The following is a 20,005-nucleotide window of genomic DNA, read 5'->3' on the forward strand; positions in this document are numbered from 1 at the left end:
TTAATTCTTAAAAATGCCAAGCAACAGGAACATAGCTGACTGTTTATCAGAGATGTAATTAATCAAAATTAGAATAAATATTGACCAGAAAAAAAAGAAAAACGATGTGTAAATACTTAAAAATGCTACTGTTGGAATTGATCCACCTAGATAGGAAAAAATGTGGCTATTTATGATTCATTCAATGAGATTATTCCTTGCATCCTGTTTTCAAACAAAGCAATCAACTTCTGATCAAAATAAGCATTGTGGCCAAGAGCGTTAACTAATTGCACTTGCGAGAGGTATGCCAATTGCAGCCACCCAAGAATCCAGCGGTGCCACCAATGTCATTGGTTTTTCATTAGCTTTTGTGAAGTGAGATATTTTTCTTAAAGATTTAACTCCCGGAGTCATATGATTAGAAGTTATATATAGACTTTTCCTTTTTAAAAGCAAGTTCCCAGAGAAAAGCTTTGAAATAATATGCAGGTGAATTAAAATTGCTCAAAAAAAATCAGAAAGAATTGCCAAAAGTGCATTCAAATGACATGATTATTATTTGAATCTCATTAGCTTTAAGACTGCCTCACAGCTGTTGAGGCCTGATTCTTTTTTTTTTGAGTGGTAATTCTGATCTAACCTGCCTGTTCTATGTGAAAATACCTGCCCTCATGGACGAGACATCCACAGAAGAAAAATATCATCTATTCTGTCTTAGATGCATTCACATACTATGAGGATTTAGCCTTCTTCAGCTGCATGTGCATAGCTAAACATTAATGGGAAGAACACTTCGGAAATAAGGGAAAAATAAAAGAGTATATCCAGTTTCAAAATGGACTTCTCACAATTATATAAACCTCATCCTGAAGCTACAGAGGACAAGTGCAGGACTGCAACAGCTAGAGTTACTGTGGATGAAATGGTCCACAGAGCCCAGGAGTTCTCCAGCTCCTCTGCCTTTCAGTGAGACTTGGGAATACATGTATGTCCCTTCAAAAGGCCAAAATAATATTCCCACTGCAGCGCTCTGCTGTGAGCAAGCAAAACTAAGCTATAAAAAATATATAAATACTGGCTATTTGCATTGAATGAAAATAAAGGTAGTGTGAGAAGAAGGGCGGAATAAATTTTCAAGTCATAGATAATGGACCCTAGATAATGGTGTGGTTATCATAACTCTAATCTCAACCCAAATGGATTAGCGCACTATGAAATGTGTTCACTGCCCTGTTAATCAAGAGAGAGTAAGTAATACAACCCCGCTAACCGTCACTGCTCTATATGAAAGCCCAAATCAACAATGTGCTTATTTTTCTGGAGATTATGGGAAATCTTGTTCTGTTTTTATTGCTTAGATGTTAGCTGATTGAGTCTGCAGAACTTTGCTCACACGCTAGGCGGCAGTGCCCACCACCACTGCCACCAATACCATCGTACCTGACTCTGCCACATCAGCAATGTTCACCCCTTGCTCTTGTGCCATGAAGCCCAGGACGGAAAAAATTGCGAAGCCAGACACAAAACTGGTACCACTGTTCAGGCATCCCAGCAGCAAACAGTCCCTAAGTCACACATATGTCATGGAGCAAGTTAATTAAAAAAAAATTAACCCATTGTCCCTACTTTATTTACATCATTTAGCTAAAACACTAAACCCCCTTGGATGGAAACTTGCCTATAGCAGTTGTATTTGTACTTGTTGTAGCTCCCCAGGGAAGTCATTGCTCCTAAGCAGATTGCATATGAGAAGAAGATTTGTGTCCCTGCATCTATCCAGACCTAAAGGGAAAGACAGAAAGACTGTTATTAACAGCATCGTTGCACTCCAACACTCAAGACAAACACAGAGTTCAAACTATGCAATATCAACAAAATAATTGCTTCCATTGAGGGTGATAGCTACAGGATCAGGGAGGGAGGGAAAGAGAACATCACATTTGCAAATTTGGCTTTTGAAGGGAAAAGAGAATTGTTAGCATCAAGAGCCCACGAGAACATCAATTCTTCAATAGTTCCTGTATTCCCTCCCCAGAGATGCTTAGTATTTCTAGTCTCTTAGTCACTCAGCTGATCCTTCCTGTTGGCGCAACAATAACTGTGTTTCAGTGCAATAGGAAATACAGAAGTATTTATAAAATTTCTCATTTCTGTTTTTACTCATTTCAGTTGGAATAAGCTGACAGTCACTAAACTGAGGATGTGAACAGCTTGAGAAACACTTTCTTTTACTTAGTTTGTTTATTTTCTTAACTTTCTGGTTGTTTTTGTAACTGTTTAAATGCAAGATAAAAAGCCATAGGGGTGTGGGGAAAACAAGCAAAATACAATGTACTTTATAAGATGTGTATCTGACCTTGGTCTCATGATTCTTTCTCCTGATTATATTTAAAAAAAACATATACAGAATTGAATAACATTACACTATGAACTTCTAGCTTAGTAAAAACATAGAAAGACAGCAAAATGCATCCACCGAATTCCATCTGTACACTTCTTTCTGTTAATGCAAGCTTGCTAACATCATTAGAAACCACCAAGGAATCTGAATAACCGAGAATCAAGACTGTAGACCATTATCTCCTCCCTCCCACCATTGCTTTCCAGCACCTTCCTGACTGGTATCTCCTTGGAGATGACGCTTTTGCTAGACTGTGGGAAGGGGCCTGCCAGCTCACACAAATCTCCTTTAAACTATCAACTAATACTATGGATTTAGGGCTAATAGTAGATTGTAAAAGTGATAGAGTCCCATAAGATATGATGCATTCATAAAATATAATGTTTCCTATAAAGAGGGTATCATGTATAGAGGGCAAGATGAGAATAACAAGATTTCCACAATGTTTCTTTCAATTACACTTTTCCTACTTCAGTTATTATTACCATTGAAGTTTTATTTTAATCAAATACTCAGTAGTAAGAAATAGCAAAAAAAGACATTATTCTGTCTCATTGTGATCATCATTTCATTATTTTCAAGGATCCCTAGTTTTCTTCCTTTTTTTTTTTTAATTTCTCACATATCACTATTGGCCAAAGTGATGCTAGGCTGCTGAAATGCCCCATATTTGCACTCTGTGAAAATAGACAGGAATCTTTACTTAATCATGGCCTATAAAGAAAGAGTAAGCCCATCTCCCACTACCCAAGGGTAAGCAAACTATATTTCCTGCCCCTCCAAAAGCATTTGTTTCCACCTTAGCACGGGTTGTCATTTTTCTATTATTTCATTCACTTCTTTCCCAATCTCCTCCTACTGAGGAGTGGGAACTAGGTGACACTGGTACTCACAGTTGTTGTTTGTTGTTCCATCTGTGAAGCTCACGTTTCTCTCCTTTGAAACTAAAGACTATCCTCATTAAAAAATGCATCTCCCTTACCTTACCAACAAGAAAGCTGAGATTGTATAACAGGACAGAGTCTACAGCCTCAGAATCCTTTGACACAAAAAAAAATACACACGCATACACACACATACATACACGTGAAAAGATGCATTAACACATATAACAGTGACCTTCTCAAGCAGATCTCTGGAAAATATAACCCAACATTAATATTCATGCTATATTTGGACCTCTAGGGACAATGGAAAAAATCTATTGCCATTACATCACCACCATCACCCTCCACCGTCCCCCTTTGTACAGGAAATCATCCCGCTCCCCACTCCTGGTTCTGTACCTGTGGGTCAGCTAACCGTGAGATATCAGGATAAAGATAAAACTTGATGCCTTCTGCAGCTCCAGGCAGGGTCACACCACGGATGAGCAGAACAAGGAGCATGACGAATGGGAACGTGGCAGTGATGTACACTACCTGGCAATACAAAGAAATTGTAGGTTTAGTCTGTGGCAGTCAATGCTACACCTCCAGAATCAAAAGAGATCGAGTGACAGGAATTCAAAGCCCACTCGTGCCTAAAAGGGACCTGACCTGAGTTTCCGTGCCTTGGGAGGTATGCTGAATTTAATGGCTTCTCCCACCTGCAGTTTTTCCCTTGGTTCCTTCTGAGCCAACGCAGTGTATTGCTTTATGCAGGGAGAAAATGCAGGTTCGTTCATTCATCCTGACCCCCTCTGGGATTTTATATCTCACAACCTTCACTAGAAATTCTGTCTTTACCCTATTTGTTCTCCCCATGTTGCAAGTGCACCTTGCCTGTGAAGCTGAAGGGATTCCCTGGCTGAAGGTGTCTGAAGCATCACCTCATTCTTTATTTGAACCTCAAAACTGCAAAGTGGCTTGCAAGCCTATCCGCAAACAGTGCTGAGACTTCCCCAGCACCCACCCTGGGACAGCCAGAAATTTTGCTGCATGGGGGATCATCAATACAGAGACTACTTTTCTTTATCTTCAGCTGCATCGCTCTGCTGCTAACTCTCCGCCTTGCTACCACCCCTACAGGCACTTTTACGAGGGACTTCATTCAGAGATGAAGGTAATTTGGTCCATGCTCCCGCATCTCCCTTCTCATCAGCTTGAACACATTAAGTGCTTCAGGTTGGCATCAGCCTCAACAGTGGTAATTTCCAGTCCCATAACTTTATTCTTGCCCTTGTTGCCTATTCAGCAACATCATTATTGTAAACTAAGGACCTATTCATCCCGTTTTGAGAATATGTCTTCATTATCTTTAACCTCTATTCCCACTTTCTTTGAACAACTGCCTGCTTCTTTTCTTCTTGTTATCTTCTCATTCATTTGATGAAAGAGCCCTTTGCTTTAATCTCTAGCATGAGAGCTGATTTAGTTTGCATTTGGACAGTTCTATCTTTAGACTCACACTTTTTGACCTCTAACATCTTGTTTTCTTTGCTCATCAGTGCTTTCTCTCATTTTTTATATAACTGTTGTGTTACAGTCAAGATCCACTACAGTCCAAGAAAGGACTTTTCTCATGGAATCAGATGATCATCCCAGGTAATTACAGTCTGCTGCCTTGAGTTAAAATGTATTTTTGTTTTCCAGAATTTGTTTAGCTACAGCAAAGCTCCCGGGATGCACCATTTTTCTTTTTAAGTGTGTCCTCTGAGAGTAACCAGGAGAACTCAAAGCCTGCATTGCCATAATAATTCATGGAGCCGGACTGATTCTGTAAAGTGAAAGGTAACCTTTTTATAGGCCCTTTTTAATCGTCCCTTTGAAATCTTTGTATATTTTCCACTCAGAAATAATATGCATTACACATCAGCCCAGTTTCACCAAAAGCTGATGGATAAAAGGGGGTATTCTGTGCCTTCTAATTTCTTAATATAATCCAGGCCTATGATAAATCAGAGTTTCTTATGAGAAAAGTAAGCCCATACGTATTCACAAGAGTACGCAGCATTTACAAAGTGGCCTTTGCCCTCCAGGTAAGGATTCTTGTGTAACACTGGAGGAATTTTTTGAGATCAAGCAGATTATTCAAAGCATAAGCACAACTATTATTTTTCTTCATGATTTTGTGTTTATTTGTCCAACATGCTACTATGAGATTTAAAAACATTTTTTTTTTCCCCGCTCTCCAAAAAGCCATTAACACACTCGAAAGCAGGGAAGTGCTATAAACAATGATCTACTAAAGTAAACTAGACTTCTCAAATAATTCGAGCCCTCCATTAGAGTTTACAGTTTACTTTTGTTTGACCCCAAAGTTAATGGAGTCAACCGGAGATTTTCCAATGGTTTTGCTGGGCTTTGGCTCCACACCCTATGAGCTCAGACCCTGTGGAAAGGAGGCAGTGAACTCGTACTGCCCACCTTGCCATTCAAAAAGACAATTTTAACTGATTTTAACAGACCTGTTTTCAACCTGTTGCATTCACAGCAACCTGAAAAAAAATGTGCCGTGGGGAACTTGGGAAATCTGTCAGAGCCACCTTAACCTTTACTGAGCAGAAACCAGGCTCACAAAAACTACTGCAGCAGCGTGTGCTTCCACTCTGCTTTGGTGGGAGATTTATCGTGTTCACCTTTCCTATACAACTTACACCACCACCTCATCAGGTCACATCAATCAGCGGGAGCAGAGAAGCAAACATTTTTGTCAACGTATACTTTAGAGGTGTGGGAGCTTTTCTTTGGGGCAGAACTGGTGGGAATCCAGAACAAAGCACCAGCATGATTTTATGAGGCTCCATGATAAAATCACAGAAAGCAAGACAGAAATGACAGTAAAACAAGTAGTTTAGTCAACAGTGGAACTAATGAGGACTGGTTTCCCAAAGAGTTTTGTCTCCTGGTTGATTCTGCAGCATGTAACAAGGTAAAACTGCTAAATGGTGCTTTTTCTCCAGCTGAGGCGTTCACATTTGCTCTCTCCTCCTGAATTCTCTGGCGTCTAATAAAAGATGAGTTCACACTCTGGCTTTCTCTCAGCTGAGACACTAACAGAGTCGCTCCCTTCTACCTAGCTGACCAGAAACTGTGGAACTTCCTATCCTGAGGCCTGTCTATCTCTGCTAGATTTATCTGAAACACCACCTCAACCAACAGGTTTGAAAGTTAAGAGAGGCACTTATGCAATGGCTTCGAAAGCCTTTTCTCATGAAACTAGGTTTAAAAGCACTACTGCATGCAAGGGGATAACATCATGCTTGAAATTGTTTAGTGACTCGCTAAGATTTGCTATAATTTGTTTCTTGCACTGGTGTAAGATGAGGTTCAGGAACTGAACTGTTATCCTTTAGAGAAAAATATGACTCTAAATAGCACACGGTAAACCTAAATCAAAAAAGAATATCCAGGATCTCTGTTAAGGACAGTGTTTCTAAACAAGTACCTAAGTTTAGTCTTCTAAGTCTGCACAGAAATCTTCAGTAAGTGAGTGGCATTTCAAAAATGCTATGCATCCAGCATCTTCCACTGACTTAAACATCCCTACCACAGCTATGTTAACATCCACCCTGTTATGCTGAGAATGAACTTGGCTGGTGTGAGAGCACGAGCACGGAGTGTAGAGCACTACACATTGTAAGCCTAAGCCTTTCCAAGATCATTACATGCACCAGTGGGATGCTCGTCCTCAGAGAGGCAAAGTGGTACTCAAAACATGCTAGGATCTGCTTCTTGATGCCATTCCAGTAACAGCTACTTGACTCACAGGCATTCTGGGCACTGGCAATGACTTTCCAAAGACAGATGATCAGAGTAAAAATACATATTTTTTGCAAGAAAATTAAGAATATCTTTAAGAACAGCATTTCTTATTATTCCTGACATCTGCTGACTAGAATGATTACAAAAAGTTAAAAAGCACTTACTTTCCCAGTGGATTTGACTCCTTTCCAAATGCAGAAGAAGCATATCACCCAGACGAGGAGGAGACACAGTGCTAGATCCCACTTGATAATACCAATATCTTCGATTCCTGAGGACAAGCTCAGTACATTGCGCCTGAGTATACAAAAGAAAACAAAACAAGAGAGAGATGCATGAGCAGAGTTAATGCTGAGCCTCACTGTGATGTCTGAGAGTAGGGGACGGTGCCCTAAGGGGCAGCAGACACGTGGGTAGATCCCAGCCCTCTGAACACTCAAAGCACTGCTGCATTTGCATTTATACCTTTAAAGATGTGAGACAAACTTGCCCCAGCATCGCCACAAACCCCAGCTCCACCACAGATGTGTGATTAGTCTCTGTCCAGGTTTCTTCTTCTTTTCAGTTCATTACTGTGACTGCCACAAGGAGGGCAGAGAAGAAGTAGCATAGGGAAGCGGAGCAGCTTCGCAGCACGCAGCTGGAGCAGTTACCCCGTCCCCTCCCTGTGGCCCCACACACAAATGCTGCCCATCTGCGCTCAGCACCCTCACCACTGGGGCCTTGCTGAGCCAGCACAAGGAATTTGCTAAACTATTCTGTCACTTAGGTTAGTAAATACAAAGTGATTCCTTTCGTAAGATGGGTCTCAAGAGTGCATCTAAATGCTATGTGTTCCCAAGGGCAAAATTTGTTAAGGCTTCTCTCTTTTGGTCATTGCCATGGGTCATCATTAAAGTCTGATTTAAAACTGTTTTGTTTTTTTTTAACTTTCCTGCAACATAAACTGTCCTCACACACCAGACAGATCTTGTCATACCTGATACTTATTTTATTTGTTTATATGAAAGAACAAACTTAGCCCTCTGAAAATAAACCTACTCAAATCTGAAGTCTTTCTGCAAGGTTTTTGCAGTCAAGGAGAATCTTGACCTCAATCATGACAGAAATTCCTTGGCCCACGACTAGATACATTAACTTGCTACCTAACGTTGTTAAGTAAATACTGTTTTCAGACAATTATTAAAATCTCCAATTCCCCTTCACCAAAGACCACAGCAGTCTGCAGTACTGTACCAGGATGAGGCCCACAAGCGTGGTCTGCACAGCTCCATATGTGCATCCAGCACAAGACAAAACACTGTGGTTTGTTTTTCCCCTGAATTAATTAAAGTGTGTTTTTTTTCTCTTTTCTTCTTTTTTTTTTTTTTTCAGCTACCGAGGAAATAATAGTGAATGGAATCACTGTTGTAAAATTTGCAATTAGTTTTTGGAAAAAAACCTGAACTGACCAGTTTAATAGGACTCAAACCTTCATCCATCTGTTTTTGTGTCTCTGTTTGCCAAATTCACTCAGATTACCTGTGTGAATGTGTTCTCACACCAAATGCTTTATTCTCTCTGAACGTGTGTGCACTTTGTTATGGAAAAGGACTAATGGCACCAGACAGGGTAAGTCTGCCCTAATCAGCAGAGCTATTCAACAGTTACGAAAAACCCCTCAGTAATGAATATTTGGCATAAAGTTGCAGTCCTGGTTCACCTGAGCCTAAGGAAATCAGGGAAAAACCTGCTGTGCGTATACAAAAGAAGAAAATACATTTATAAGACAAACTTCAGCTGTAACCTTCTGTGGCTTTTTAAAAAATAAATGGCCATTTTCCAATCTAAGGGGCAGTTCAAATTCAAATGTAAAAAGGAGCCTAGAGGGCTAGCTCTCAGGAAGCAATGAATAATTAACTGCAAATACATTTTGGAATAGGGATATCTATGAATGCATTCAACTAAGACTTTGTTGCTTTTTATTAGGAAACTAAAAGCAAAAGGTCGTCTCACCTAGAGTATGGCCAGCAGTCCTGTCCAGCTTTCTCAGCGGGCACCCCAGTGGGTCACTGAGAGCCAGCTATGGTGCTTCTCTGTGGTGTGGCAGCACTAAGTGGCATGTTGGCTTTCTCTGTCTTGGGTTATCTTGTCTTACAGAGGCCAAATACTTTAAGGAATCAGATTTATCAGTGGGGCCTCAAGAGTTAAATTTTTTTCGTGAAGTCTAAACCGACATTTTTTTGCAGCAGAAGCGCTCAACCTAGATTTGCGACATCCTGAAAATTCACGTTTAGGAAGGAGAAGGATCTGGTCTATGCCGACAGCTCTTCAGTTTTGTTACCCGGCCTACTGCTGCTTAGATTCAGCCACGCTCACTCAACTAACTTCACGCCATTTATGCATGAAGTTGTTGCTAATTATAATTTATAGTTATGATGCTGTCACTAACTGTCAGTCATATATAATCAATGGGACAACAGGCCGGGGCCGAGTTCATTGCAGCCATGAATTCTTGAACCTTGTTCATACACTAGTATGTTTTAGTGATGTGCAATATGGAAATGTAATAGGAGCCGTAACTGGCTCTAGAACATAAACAAAAATAAAATGAGGAGAGTTATGCAATCCTTGAAGGATATTCCAGCTCATTAATTACGTGAATGCAGACAGGACCTTTCATACCGGGAAAAGCAAAGCACCCTTTCACACTGGACGGACAAGAATAACTAATGCCAAAGCAGGGAGAATATCAAACGGTTTTTAAAATTCTCAATTTGCCCCAAAGGCAGAGACAGCTGCCCTACATTTTGCTTAATTTTTGTGTTGCTCCCTTCAGGATTACATGCCATTAGCATGTGATGGTCTTTCTTGGGATTTGGACGAATAAAGTCTGCTGATTACCCAATATTTTTAAACACTTGGCCAGCACCAGACAATCAGAGGTTTTGTTCAGCTATAATTACCCCATAACACTTATCCTTTATGTATTAATACGTGTGTAAGCCTTTAAGGTTTGGGGCTTTAAAATGAAATCTTCAGAAATAAGACCTGAAGCATGTGATACCAAGAGGTAAGTCCCTGATACAAAGCCAGATTTGCTTAACCCCCTTTTATTGCTGCTCAGGCAAGCATGTGATTTGCACAGAACATTAATTCAAATGAACTGAAATGTCAGGCTGTACTATATGTCCAGCCAGGCTGAGAAGGACACGTGTTTTTCAACACGAAGAGTTTTAATGCATCAATGTGGTCAATTATATCTCTGCAGAGTTAGCCTTACAAAGCAGTTGTGATGAGGATACTCCATAAATCTCCCACAATAAAAATGGCATTGGGTTTCAGAAACCAAATACTCAACCCCCTGAATTAAATTGGAATTAATTGTGCCACAAAGCAGATGGATATCTTCAGTTAAAGGCTATTTATTGACCTGTCCTTTCGATGCGGGTAGCTGGCTGGCAGGCAGCTGGCATTGTCTATGACAGCAAAGTACTCATAAAGTTATTGAGATTATTTTTAATTTCAGGACCATAAAGAATAGTAGCATGGCTGGGGAAAAACTGCTTGCGCCATGTAAAATCTACATTACTTTAATTACAGCACTGCTGCATGATCTCTGTCCTTACTTTAAGACACCAATAGTTGTTTATGCAGAGAGAACAGCTATTTTTAATACTTCTCTAAGTACCATGAGTCCTGATGGCAGCTTGGTCTGTTAAGGACAGTTCAGTCATGACGAAACAGTAAGCTATGGACAGTATGTCTGTATTAGTAGTAGTATGGAGCCAAACTCCTGCCTGGCATGAATCCAGGGAAGAGTTAAGTTCATGATGTTTAAAACTGCTATTTGAGGACAAAAGTTAAAGTGGCTGCAAAGTGCAAGGAGAGCTGCCTCCATGAGTGCTAATGGCTGAGCAACCTTTGCTCTGACTGTGCTAAAGAAACAGTGAGGGGACACGAATTTATGGAAGACGGAGGGAAGGGGAAAGTGTTGCAAGGACCAAGGATTTCTCCTCCAGCCTCAGGCACCTCCAGTCTGACTACACACATTAGGCTGTGCCCACAGGAGGATTTGGTTCAGCTTGCAGAGGAGTTTTGAGGACAGAAACTTGATTTATTTTAGAAGAAACTTAGTTAAAAGCTCTACACCAAATTTGCTCCCCAACCCACAAAGAGGCTGCCCTGGCACAAGGCCCTCCACCATGTACCTGCCGCGTGGTTACCCAGACCTTTAAACACCCTACCAAAGCAGATCTCATTTGGATTCAGGCCCTCAGTCTCAGAGTCATTGTGGGAGAGTCCAAAGGAGTGAGAACTGCTTCCTCCTTTACCATAAATTGCCTTCAAGTTCCCCAAAATACCCAAATCTTTTCCAACTCGCTCCATACTTAAAAGGGAGGAAATCACCTGGGAAATTATCAGTCGCTCAGCGTGGAAACACAGTGTTCATGGCATGGTGAAAACAACTGCTCTTACAACCTGCATCCTGTCACTCACACTGGTCACCAGTGCATTTTGACAAACAGCTCATCCAAGATCTTTCTGCACATCCTATTTTGGCTCTTGTTATACAAATTTTAGCCCAGTTCATAATAACTTTTTCTAAACCTAACACATGCCAAATATCTTTGGCATGAACATAATTCCTGCTGGAACTATTGGCTGAAGCTGCTTTTTAAAAATAGAGAAGTAGGTACAAGTTGATCAGGGAACCAGACTGGACTTTAAACATGCTGAAAGTCAGGTTGGTTAGAAACTTATTCTACACTTAATTGACCATTGCTGCAAGCCAAGAAATAAAAAAGATTTTCTTCCTAAGCTATACGTAGATCCTTTGGATTTAAGTTCTCCTAACAGGTGCCTTACTCTCCTGCTATGTTTTGACAACTACATAAACACACAGAGATTTGAGGTTATGCCTGTTCAGAAATAGGTTGTGCAATATAATTTTAAACTTGAAAAATAAATGGAAATAAGAAGCTTAACCCTGACAAAATCCAGACAATCTAGTAAAACAGAATCTCCTCAGAGACCGCAGAGAAAAATGATGTAACGAAGATGACCTGAGAAACCTACAATACAGGACAATGTTCAACACCTCTGTCAGTTTTATTGATGAGGTCAATGCCTTGCATCTTTGTCAAACTGATAAGAGATATGTTACAGCTTCACAAAGTGCATTGCAAATGACAACAGCTGGGAAAGAGGCAGCCACAGAAGTGGTGATTTGTCACTGTTTCCATTGTAAATCCCTACTATCAGGGCATCTGAAGTGATTTGTTTCTATTCTCTTGCTGAATTTAGAGAAACCCAGGAAAAAAATAGAAAGGAACAAGATTTCCTCCAAACCAGAAACTGAACCGGGCTTTTAGGTCTCCCTGTACTCTCTAGGCTGAATGCAGTTACACTTCTAATGACTTCCTCCACTAATCCAAGACTTACCTGCCTGTCTCAGGATGTGAACTGATAACAAAGGGTGGTGAAACAAGTGACATCCGGAGCAATTTTCATCTCCTATCTAACATTCCCTATGGGACTTCTGCAAAATCTCAGGCATGACCTTCGGCATGCCACCAAAGCACCCCAAAGGTGCCGTGAAGATAGGGGTACTTACTCCCAGAACTCCGTGACAGGAGAGGTGAAGTTAGTGGCATTCAGTGATATCCAGAGTGTTTTGTTCTTCCTGAGAGTGTCTTCCACGCAGGTTGGCGTGTTCCACTTCTGGTGGCAGTGTGCCCACGGCAGGACACTCTGGAACGACTGGAACAGGTAGTAGAGTCCCCAGGCCAGGATCACAATGTAGTACACGTTCAGAAGGGACACAATCACTATGGAAGCATAACCAATTCCTGGAGAGGGGGAGAAAAAAGAAATATGTACAGACGTGACAGCCACTCCTTCTTAGGATGCCTTGCAATTTCAAGTATCTGGTGCCATTGCTGTTTCCTGCCGTGTTGTGGACTTGTATCTCACTCTACCACATATCTGTTGGATACTGAACTCAATTCCATCACACGTAAGCACAGACCTGCCACTGCCTTTGACTAGTACTGGCACTCAAGTTTGAGCTTCAGGCTACAGCTTGCTGAGATGAAGGGGATGGCTGCAGGGTGTCTACCCAACTTTACGCTAACCCGGCTTTATTAGAAGGATGTCAAGGCATCACACATTGCTTATTTGGGAGCTACACCGTCTCACACCTTGGGTACCTGCTTGGGCAACCCCACTCTCGACGCACTGACCCACCACGCAGCTTCCCTGGAGGCAGCTTGGCTGCACCACTCATGCTTATCGACAGGTTCGGCTCTGTGTACGTGAAAAAAAGGACAACTCTTGAATGTGTTAAAAAGGAAAATTCCAGAGCTATCAACATAAAAGCTGCTGTTTCTGCCCCAAATTTCACTTGTGCAAAGGAAGCATGATATTTGTAGCTTTTATGGTTAATTAGATCAATGTTTAACTCTGCTATCAATATTTGACGATAAAAAATGTTCCCTGTTTGTTTTTAAAAGCAGGGTCACGGGCAGATAAGGCTGAGTCCTATACGATTTAGGGAGGTGGTGGAATGCTGTTCCGGTGAAGGCTTTAATTAAATACCACAACTGTATCTCTCCTGCCTTAGCAGTTAAGCCCCACTGGCAGATCCATACTACATGGAGCTAAGTCAGAAGCAGTCATTATTTTTGTTAATACAAAATGAAAGGACTCTGAAAAGTCTCATCTTCTGAAAATCTTTTAGTACATAGAATGTTAACCTCCAAAAAGTTTATGTAGTTTGCTACTTAGGAATATGGGGGGGGGGGAGTTTTCCTTTAAAAACATTGAGCAGACTCTCAAGAGGGTGAAAAGCCCATGAGGTTCCCTTTAACATTATTCTGATAGCTATCCTAGCACCTGGTTACTTGCCTCGTATTTTACAGTTTCAAACCTTACTGTAACAGGAGTCATTACCACTAGAGATTATCTTTATGACAGGTGAAAACAACCAGAGCAAGTGGTATTTATTCTATGCAGCTGCATTTCATTCAGGGTATACAGTTAGTCACATTATTAGAGTGACAATTTCTCTTTATAGATGCCTGAGAGATTGCTATTTAAACAAGGAACATTCTTTCCTCCTCCTCCAAAGAAAAGGTTTCATGAAAGTGGGAGGAGTAGGAAGAAAATGGAGCTAAAGCAGCATAATTACATCAAGTTAGTAGCGTTCTGAGTATTAGGTGGGAGTGCGAGCCCTGGAGAAAACCCCTACTGCTGCCTGGAGTGACGTAAGGGGAGAGAGAAATCTGTAACAGCAACAGTGGCAGAGCTAGAGACATTTCAGTGAGAAATCCGCACTCTTTCCAAATGGGATTTGTAAAAGAAGAGTGTCCCACTATTTAATGCAATTATTCCGTATGGTTTTGCTTGTATTATCAGGCTGTTGAGGGTAATCTATACACAAGGCAGCATCCTCAGTAATTTTGCTAACCTGTCCATGATTTTTCATTCTAGTTAACTTTCAGAGTGGCATACACATAATTGCTCTGAGTTTTGAGTAATTCATTTGCTGGCAAAGGCCCTTGAATAACAGGAGACAAACACGACTGTTTGCCAGGAGCAACTCAGTTATGAGGAAAGTCCCGTTCCTGAATCCTACACAAAATGCTGTGCAGGTTTTGGTTATATCAGTCATAGACAGATGACGTCAGTGATAAGCTTTCATATGGCAGAAGTATTTTGATTTCCTGACCAGAATAATATTTTGAAGACGCTTTCTCAAAAGGGCACGTAAAAGGCTCTAGCCTTCCAAAACAACAGATTCTCCAGTACCTATGAACCAAATGTGCGATTGCCTTTTTAAGGCATAATATGCATTTTCTTTCTTGCTTATTGGCAGTTCTGCCAGTTAACAAGATGATAGCATCAAAATCAATACCTCACTTTGTCCTTCAGACTCTCTGACTTCTACCTTTCCAGGAACCAATATCATACTTTCAATTACTACAGCGAATAGCTGAATGAATAGATATAAGGGGCATTGCACTGCTGTTATCAGAGGTGTCTTTAAGTAGTAAGGGACAACGAAAGGTACTAACCAGTGAAAATAGGGCAGATCTTTTCCCAGCATGTAATTCCACCTTCAGAGGTATACTGTCCTAGCACCACCTCCAGGAAAAACACGGGAAGACCTCCCCCAAACAGGAAAATGAAATAAGGTATAAGAAATGCACCTGTTGAGAAAACATAATAGTACTAAATTGAGATGAAGTGAGTGTCTCTACACAAGATAGCTTTAAAAACATGTTAACAGACATACGGAAACAAAAAAACATATATGCTACTTTAATATCAGTATTCAATAATCTTAATTTGGAGGTACTTTTTCTCATATTCAAACACTTCAAGTGAAGTGGATAAACACAAATGAAAGGGCATTGTCTTACCTTTTGAAGATGAAAATCTGTAATAACAATGGGGTTAGGCACACAACAATTTCACGTGACTCAGAATGCTCTTATTCTGAAATCCAACAGAAACCATTGTTTGATGCTTTGTCTTATTATTAACTTAGAGTAACTCCCTTTGAGTTACTCCGGTTTTGCAGTGCATGACTTAGGCTACTGGTCTATAATAATACTGTATCTTTTGGTTAAAGCTTAGACTCAATTATACCAGAATAAAAGAACATAAAAGGTTCAGTAGTATAAAATTTTAAATTGCTGTTGTTGTTTTTCCATAGCTAAGTTTTAACAGAAGCTATTAAGTAATAAAATAATCTCTCCCAAATACTGGTGAAAAGGCAGAAAACAGGTGATTACTTTTTTAAAAAACTGAATGAAGGCACTGGAAACAGTAAGTATGTGGCAGAGACTGACTTACGAGAAGGAAATAAAGACTCACCTCCGCCATTTTTGTAGCAGAGATACGGGAACCGCCAGACATTGCCTAAACCAATAAATCCACCAGCCACGGACAGCAGAAAGTCAATCTTGCTCGCCCACTTCTCCCGCTGGGGCGGCTTTCCTTCTGCCTCGTCCTCAGGCCGTGTCCCCGGGCTCTTGCCAGGGGAAGGTTTGAGGATGTCCTTGTGGAAATCTTTCAAACACTGAAGCTTTTCCTTTGTTGCCATATTTCTGCTTTCTGCATTAAAAAAAAAAAAAAAGAAAAGAAAAAAAGGTGGGTTTATTAAACAGTCTTTACTGGTAACGCTCTCTAACACTGCAAGAACTATTTAACAAAACTCAGTTCCATAAAAGACAGTGCTGTTTATCAAACTGAGATATGAAAATACATATGCTGCCTTCGCTGACCAGGGCAGACAAACCACCACTGGACTCTGTGGTCACCTCCTTGCTGTCAGTGCAATGCAGGGGTCAGCAATGGTTTGATGCTGCTGCCTACCTGCTGGCCACAGACAAAAGGTGCAGTGACACTGCACACTGTGTCGGCAAGAGGGCTTTATTACAGATTCCATCTGCAACACAGGGAAATGTCTCAGGCTGTTTCCATGCCCATAACAAGGTACAAATCACTGCGTCTGATTCCTTCTCAAGAGTTGAAGTGAAATACAGCAGAACAGTACATCGCACATATTCAGATAAAACCATTTTTGTCTATTTCCCAACAACAATGAACCATCCTGCATCATTTATTGCCTGCGATTTCCTTTCCCTGTAGTATTGTAAACCTTTCAGAAAACTATACATTCATAAAAACTGGAATGGAAAGTCATTTGTCCTAATCAACCTGCAGCAGCTGAAGGAATCTTTTCAGTTTATTCCATTTTCATAACTGTACTGTTTTCCCTTGACATCAATAAATGGACAAAAATAAACCTTTAGATTCAATTATTGCACCTATGCAATTGAACAGTTTGCCATGAATAATTGCTCCTTAGTTAATTAAAAATCCAGCAGCATGAGTCACCTGATGCAAAACCCAAACCATATTAAACCTTAGCTTGCTTTATAATTTTTATATATAATGTACAAAAAACATAGACTGTGTAAAATAGTAACAGCTAGAATTATTACATCTAACAAGTGTCTTTTTATGTGGATTGCCTAATGAAAACAATTTAGGAACAGCTAGTAGTCTTTATGTTAAAGCAGAACTCAGGCATATAATAAAGCTAATTAATTCCTCATATAACTCAAGTGACTTCAGCTGGATCTGACCAGGTATTTTTTGCATGGTATTTTGATGCTGAAGAACATGTGAAATCTTCACCAGATCCAGGCAAACCAGCAAGTTTATTCCAGACCACAGCCATTCCCTGCTTGTACATGTCATTATGGGTGCAGTCATAAAAAATCATGCCTCAGATTATCCCAGTTGATAGCTGCAAGCCTCCTACCTCCTTGCTGTTTTTGATCTCTAACCTGATTTAGCTTGTGGCAGTGACCTGAAACCTGAGTTGACATTAGCTCTGCAGGAAGTTTTTAATCCAAACATGATTCTGAGATAGATATGCATCACTGTACCCGTAAATCTTTCCATCCACCATGGAAAGATTCAGAAGGCTAACATTTTGGCAAACCACAGAAGCTTGATATTTGCCCTCCTGATATATTCGTGGCCTTTGCAAAGGAGTTACTGCGACAGCAGTTGCTATCAGGCCATGATCTAAAAAGGAACTTTAATCTTCCCGGTGCTAATCATTATGACTTTCTACCTTTTTTTTTTTTTTTTTAAAAAAAAGGGCCACTGCTGACTGCACAGAGGTGTTACAGGCAACTGCAATACCTCCCAGTCAACAGCAGAGAGAGCTCACAGAAGGAGAAAGTTAATCAGAGGGTGGTGGGTCCCCATCACCCACTGTAGGGGTGTGGGGCAGGACACTTACTCCTCTGAAACATCTCCTACTAACTGCTGTTAAGAGACATGGTATGAGACCAGCTAGTGTAGTGACTGAATGAAAGTGGTAAGGCCAGCTCTGCAAGAGCCTTTAGGTACCTACCTCCTTTGGGGAATTAACCCACAACTGCTAACTTGTGCTTCTAGTAGTGTGCACGGAGATTGAAGCAGGTGCCTCTGGGAGGGATTCGCAACAGCTTTATCCTCCCTGGGACACTGGCATCTCACTACATGCCCCAGACAGGTACCACCCTGCACCATCCATCCATTTTCTCCCACAGCCATCGCTTGTGGGAGAAAAAAAAAAAAAAAGGTGTAAGTACTTCTCTTTAAAGAGGTACCTACACGGTGACTGACATCCTGCTCCCAATGCAACACTAACTTGGCATGGGGAAGGCCTGATTTCACTTTCTTTTGCTATTTGTGCTGCTCAAATCCCTATCTTTCATCTTGCAGGAGAATGTCATAACCATCAGGCAACAGGCTATTCTGGGCTCAGGAATGGAGGGCATTCGGACGGTCTCTCATGGAAGTTGTTCTTCACAGGGGTTACCGAAACACTCATCAGCAGGGGAAGGAAGGGTGCAAAAGAGGGCACAACTCACATCTAGTGCTTAGGGCACTCTCTGTTTTTTCATTTATTTGGTGAACTGCTGGGACAGCCATAAACTTGCTTATCAGAGCGCAGAGATACATATGTTTATAGAACCCTGCAGGATTAAGGTTTGAAACAGGAGCTTAACTGCTCCCCATGGGGACTGCTACTGGAAATACCCCGAAACAGAGCACTGGGTACGTGGAGAACCTGTACGTCAAAAAACCAAGGGGAACTACAGACATTAGCTGCCTCCAAGATGAAAAACCGCTCCAGGACTGCAATTTTTTGCGATCTACTTTTATCCTGCAACACAGAGTTCTTTCTTTATTTTTTGCCGGCTCTAATCTTTTTCACTGCAGATTGACTTTGACCCAGGTGTTACTCGGTGCTACCCAGAATGTGCAATTTTTCACACTCTGTGTACCCTAATTCTCCCTGGGACAAGCCGATCACCCTGTGGTTTGTCCTAATTACCTGCACACCATGTGTGAGCTGGTGCCTTCCCAGACGCCTACTTTGTAACAGCGTGGGACTGCATTTTAAAAAGGGATTTCTAATTTGTCTCACGACACCCCAAATTAATGGATATGCTTGAAAACCTAATTACTGCATGTAAATTTTGTTCCAACCTTAGCTGGCATGCGAAGACAGAACGTGATCCCTCTCTTAGCATGCAAATGACACATCCTCAAGCCCACACTTGCTTCTGGGGTCGGTGCTTCACCCGATGAGTGCCAGGAGATGGACCAACACGATTTTGTTGCAAGTCACTAGCTCTAGATAGTGGGCCACACTACAGTAGCGATCTAACACCTGCACAAAATTAGTAACAGCCCAGCTTTGCTGTGTATCTCCGATCTAGTCTTGCTAAACCCCTGATTGTGTTTCGAGGGCCGGCAGCTGTGGCTGGCAGGCACGTACCGCCGACCAGTACCATAGGAATTGACGCTAAGCGGCCACCTGGGACTGCAGTCCCAGCCCATGTCACGTTCAAGGGATGTCAGATTTATCCCCCTTTGCTGCCAACCATTGGTGTCCACCCAGACGTTCCCAATTACAGGAACTGTCTACAAAGGCTGCAAGGGTGGGGGGTACGGGCGATTCTCCTTGGCAAAGAAAAGCCAAGAAAATCAAGTTTGTTTAGTGAAAGGCATTGTCTTTTTCCTTAATGGGGTTGGAGTTTCATTTCCTTTAGTTATGTCCCACTGGGTGAGGTTAAAATGGCTCTTAAGGGAAATAGTCTGACAGAGATGCTGAAACAATATGTTGTCACCGCCCAGGTCAGAACCAGAGAATAATAGGTTATTTTTACTGTATCACTTAGTGGGGATGGTATCCGAGATCTAAGTCCATCTGATTCCCCCAAGGAAATATATTGTAAGAAAATGCTCTTACAACCACATAGTCCAAAAGGAGTGATCCAAGTCTGGGGCGCATGTCTGCCTCCCGGAGACACACGGCTGCCTCCAGGAGACACGTCTGCCTGTGAGAGTACCCTCTCCAGGAAGCTTCGGATGGCCC

At 41.3% G+C, this 20,005-nt stretch overlaps 1 protein-coding gene across 11 annotated transcripts in view; it reads right to left on the reverse strand.

Annotated features, from left to right (window-relative positions):
* Positions 1-20,005, reverse strand: part of SLC6A6 (solute carrier family 6 member 6) — a 57,983-nt gene that overhangs the window by 17,704 nt on the left and 20,274 nt on the right. For all 11 annotated transcript variants that reach the window (XM_080606921.1, XM_080606924.1, XM_080606919.1 and 8 more), the window contains 7 exons: positions 15,931-16,170; positions 15,126-15,260; positions 12,665-12,899; positions 7,233-7,365; positions 3,670-3,804; positions 1,661-1,764; positions 1,423-1,547 (listed from right to left, as the gene is read on the reverse strand). In XM_080606921.1, coding sequence (XP_080463047.1) covers positions 1,423-1,547; positions 1,661-1,764; positions 3,670-3,804; positions 7,233-7,365; positions 12,665-12,899; positions 15,126-15,260; positions 15,931-16,159 — 1,096 coding nt within the window. In that variant the 5' untranslated portion in view covers positions 16,160-16,170. The remainder of the gene's footprint in view (positions 1-1,422; positions 1,548-1,660; positions 1,765-3,669; positions 3,805-7,232; positions 7,366-12,664; positions 12,900-15,125; positions 15,261-15,930; positions 16,171-20,005) is intronic.

The sequence above is a fragment of the Anser brachyrhynchus genome (assembly GCF_964034855.1).
Source record: "Anser brachyrhynchus genome assembly, chromosome: 10".
NCBI classification, from domain to species: Eukaryota; Metazoa; Chordata; class Aves; order Anseriformes; family Anatidae; genus Anser; species Anser brachyrhynchus.